At 35.5% G+C, this 5,146-nt stretch overlaps 1 protein-coding gene across 1 annotated transcript; it reads left to right on the top strand.

The window, feature by feature from the left end:
• Window positions 1-232: 232 nt before the first annotated feature.
• LOC116547454 (zinc finger protein 883-like) lies at window positions 233-3,782 on the top strand (the record flags this gene model as incomplete). The annotated part of the gene is made up of 1 exon (XM_032273407.1): window positions 233-3,782. A coding segment is annotated over one exon (1,806 nt), but the record flags the coding sequence as incomplete, so codon positions are not given.
• Between the last annotated feature and the right edge of the window lie 1,364 nt (window positions 3,783-5,146).

Genomic DNA, 5,146 nt, shown 5'->3' with positions numbered 1-5,146 from the left:
CTATATGTATTAATTTTTGACTTTGTCTTCTTCTTCTTTTTTTTTTTTTGCTATAGTGCATGTTTTATCTTTGCTTTCATATTACCCATCCAAAGACTAGAATAAATATTTGTTTAGGACTTCTATTATCCCAGGATATTGTGCCTGAAACTCAAGGATCAACTCAGCATAGATCACTTGCATACAACCTCCTTCCTTAAGAAATGCGTTAAGATTTATAATGTATGGTTAATTTTTCATATTTCTAGAAGTTCAGAAAGCCAATAACATGAAAGAGACAAGTCAAGAAAATAAAGGCAAATATTTGAGGCAGGCTTTATTCATCAACAACAAAATACTGACTAAGGAGAGACGTAAAACCTTAAGGGAAGCACTTAGTATGGCCACAAACACAGTGCCCTCAAGAAAAATATCCCATAAATGTGACTCATTTGGAACAAGCTTGAAAAGTGTTTCAGAACTCATTATTAATAATATAAACTATGTAAGAAAAAAGTCAGTTGATTTTAGTAGGTGTGACTTCCTTGATATTAAGTATAATAAAACTCATTCAGAGAATAAACCCTGTGAAAATGATCGAAAGAAGAAATCCTACAGTCATAATGAGAATTTTGTTCAACATCAAAAGGATTCATCTTTGGAGCAACTTCTTGAATATAATCATTGTGGGAAAGCCTTTCACAGAAAGACAGCCTTTGTTACACATAAGAGAGCTCACACAGTAGAGAAACCTTCAGAAAGAAATGAATATGGACAAGTCTTTATCCCAAAGTTAAAGCTCAATTCTTGTCCAAGAACCCTTAGGGAAAGAAAGCCACATGAGCCCTATAAAAATGGGAAATCTTCATGCATGAAGTCCAAACATGCACATCAAGAAATTCACACAGGGGAGAAACACTCTGAATGTAATAAATTTGGAAAATTTAGCAAGAAATCAAACTTTACGCAACATCAAAGAATGTACACAGGAAAAAAACCTGTTGAGTGTAATGAAAATCAGAAAGCCTTGAAGAAGTTAGACCATACTCAAAATGAGATGATTCATGCAGGAGAGAAAATCTATGATTGTAAGAAATGTGGGAAATTCTTTCATGAAAAAGCATGCCTTACTCAACATCAGAGAACCCACACAACAGGAAAACCCAGCAAGTGTACTGACAGTGAAAGAGTCTTAAAGAAGGAATCTTGCCTCACACTCAATCAGAGAATTAAAACAAGAGAGAGAAACTGTAAAGATAATAAATGTGAGAAACCTTTCTTGGAGAAGTTGAAACGCACTCAACATCAGAGAAGGCACTCAGAGAAAAAAATCAATGGATGTAATGAAAGTAGGGGTGCCTCAGGTAGGAAGTCACAACTCACACAAAGCCAGAGAGCTAACAAAAAAGAGAGAACCTATGACTGTAATAAATGTGGAGAAAGCTTCCATAAGAAAACAGATCTCACGCAGCATCAGAGCACACACACAGGGAAAAAACCCTATGAATGTAAAGAATGTGAAAAATCCTTCTTTGTGAAGTCCAACTACATTGAACATCAGAGAACTCACACAGGAGAAAAACCATATCAATGTAATGAATGTGGAAAGTCCTTTTGCCAGAAATCAGCCCTCACAGTACATCAGAGAACTCACACGGGAGAGAAACCATATAAATGTAATGAATGTGGGAAAACCTTCTGTGTGAAATCAAACCTTACTCAACATCAAAGGACTCACACAGGTGAGAAACCCTATAAATGCAATGAATGCTGGAGATCTTTCTGTGTGAAATCCAACCTTGTTGTGCATCAGAGAACTCATACAGGAGAAAAACCCTACAGATGTCCTGAGTGTGGGAAGACCTTCTATGAAAAGTCAGCCCTCACGAAACATGAGCGAATTCACACAGGGGAAAAACCCTATGAATGTAATGAATGTAGAAAAAACTTCAGCCAGAGGTCAGCTCTCACCAAACATCAAAGGAAAACACACAAGAAGAAAATTCCCATCAACACCCTCCATGTGCAGAAACCTGCATCTTCAAGCCAAATTTGTTGAACATCAGCAAAATCATAGGGCAGAAACCCTAAGGTGTTAACACATGTAGGAAATATTTGTTCATCGGTTATAATGAATAGGAATTAGAAAATTAACATAGGAGTGAAACCACATGAATGGTTTGAACATGTAAAAGCTTTCAACAAGCATTCAGAGCTGTTGAGGAAAAATTAATTTGAGATACATTAATAAAAGAAGTTCTTGTGCATAAATTGTTTAAGTAGAAGTCATATTTCATATGTAATATCAGACTAATTTTAAAAAGAACAGAAAATGTCATGTTCTTAATAAAATGTGAAACATCCTTTTGTAAAACTATGAATTATTTAAGTCATTGACAATAGTGTTAAATATGTGTGAAGATTTCCTGAAGTATATTGGGCTATACATATAGTTACATAGGATATGAGTGTGCTGTATAACATAAATTATGTGTGTGTTGGATTTGTACATGGGAACCCATCATTGTCTCTGAATCACAACAATCCAATATATTTTATAAGTAAAAATTGAACAGTCACATAACCTGTGGCCCAACAATTCTAATTCTAGATGCATACTATAAAACGGTAGTTCTCAACTGGGCTTCTTAAAGTGTGTTTGGAAATAAGTTGTTTTGATTGCCAACGTGACTGACATGCTATAGGCTCTTGGTAGCTGGGAGGCCAGAGGTGCCAGATTCCCTACAATGTGTCAGTGGAAGGACAGGAAATAGTCTTATCCAGAATACCAGTAGCTTTACCACACACAAAAAAATTGCTCTAGAAACTCTTGCACATTGGCACCCACAAATTTGTACAAGATTAACTGCAACATTGCAATAGTTTTTGTTAAAAAAAATGTTTAAAGAAAATATCCAAATGTTGATTAACAATAAACTAAATTAATAAATGTGGGAATGAATACAGTAGAAATAATATACATCAGTGAAAATGAATGAAACTCTATCAAGTACATTAACATGGTTATATCTTAAAGTGATGTTGAATGAAAAAAGGCAAACTATAGATACTATGTTATTTCATTTATATGAAGTTCAAAAACAAACCAAGAGTACATTGTTCAGTAATACGTATATAATTAGCAAAATTAGGAAAGCAAGCGGATGATTAACACAAAATCTACAATATCAATTACTTTGTGGAGGAAGAATGTGGGTTTATATTTAGGGAGAGAAAATAGAGGTTCATGTTTCTTAAATGGATTATGAATACACATATTTCTTTTATTTATATTATGTATATGCGTACTTATATTTACATGTATATCTGTTAATAGAATACCCTATTTTCAAGAAAAGGCTTAAAATAATTGCATTAGGACATTAACAAAGGTGATGTTCTATAGTAAGAATTATAGTTAAGATTTTTTTACATTCATCTATTTTTCTGTAGTTCAAATCTCTTTAATGACTTTTTTCAAATATCCATATCACAAGTCATTTAGGTCTACCCTTGATTTTATTGATTGTCTTTTTCTGTTTGTTTCCTAGTAGAATTTCTCCTAAATTTTTTTAAATGATAAAGGGAACACTGACCAAGATAGAAAAAGTAAGGAAAGTGGAAAAGAAAATCAAAGTACAGTAAACTATAAACAAGTAAAAATGAAAACGAATCAATAATAAAACCTATCACAACTAATATGAACAAATTGAATTCCTACATCAAAGACAGAGGTAGTTTAACCGTGACTTAGAAAACAAAATCCAACTATGTATGGCTTGTAAAAAAAAAAAAAAAAAAAAGCACCTAAAACCAGGGGACATAGGGAGTTTGAAGTTTAAGGGATGACAAAAACAGATTCAGGGTTTTTAACATTTATCCACTAAAGCATGACAACATAAGGGTAAGTCCTGTGATTACCTTGTTTAACCAAACGTTCATGGAGTTGTAGTCAGGGGATAGGATGGATGTTAAAAGTTGTGGTAGCGTCTGCCAATCGCCCTGCAGTAGCCATGGCCCCCTTCTTCCTTTAATAGTAGAACTCCCTAGTCAATGTTGGCAGGGCATATGGCCACCCAACTATACATTTCCTATCCTACTTTGCTACCAGAAAAAAAAAGAAAAAAATGGCACCTCCCTGCCCATTGTAACTCTTACTTGGATTATTGGGAGAGTATAGACATTTATTTCCAACGGATTTATTGAGAATTTATCCTCCTTTGAATAACAACAAAAACCTGAAGGCCACCAAATATATAATAATAAGGGATTGGCTAAAGGAATTATCACACATCCAAAGGACAGAATATCTTGCTATTCATTAATAATAGAAAGCTCTGCTATAGCAGAGTAGTCTCAGGTGGGGAGACCAAAGCACAGAGGTTAATTTGCTCAAGATCATACACCTAGTAAGACGTAGAGCCAGGATTTGAGTCTAGGTAGTCTGGCCCCAGAGTTCATGCTCCTAACCATTAGCCTCTTCGCTGCTCATCAAAAATTATGGTGTAGGTGAAAATATGTTCATGTTATGTTTCGTTTGTATCTTCAGCTAACATTTCTAACCCTTCAAGGTCTGAGAATCCACAGGAAACTGGAAAGGGCAGGGCAGGGAAGGGGCTTTCCGGCATGTCTGTCTTTTTGATGGTGCTCTCTTCATTGTCATTTCTGGTGAGAAAGTTTTAAAGATACTTTGTTTTGGTTTTATTTGTAATGATGAACAGAACACTGAGAATGGGGCAACTTCTAATCTTGACATTGCCTCTAATCAATTGGTGACCTAGTCTAGCCTAATTTTATTAATCTTTAAATTGAGGCATATTTAGGTAACACTATAATGCTTTTCCATTTTTATTGTTCTGAACTTTGGATGTCAATCTATAGGGCAATCAGCACATCCTTAGAGGCCAAAGGCAAAGATGGATACGGTGTGAGTATAAGGCCAGCTCAGATCTGGAAAGAATGAGTGGAGAGTAAAGAAAGCATGTGTCTGGCCGGGCGTGGTGGCTCACGCCTGTAATCCCAGCACTTTGGGAGGCCGAGGCGGGTGGATCACGAGGTCAAGAGATCGAGACCATCCTGGTCAACGTGGTGAAACCCCGTCTCTACTAAAAAAATACAAAAAATCAGCTGGGCATGGTGGCACGTGCCTGTAATCCCAGCTACTCAG

This window comes from Sapajus apella, unplaced genomic scaffold (assembly GCF_009761245.1).
Source record: "Sapajus apella isolate SASKATOON/1434 unplaced genomic scaffold, GSC_monkey_1.0 scaffold3224, whole genome shotgun sequence".
NCBI classification, from domain to species: Eukaryota; Metazoa; Chordata; class Mammalia; order Primates; family Cebidae; genus Sapajus; species Sapajus apella.
This window is presented reverse-complemented; position numbering and strand designations above follow the sequence as displayed.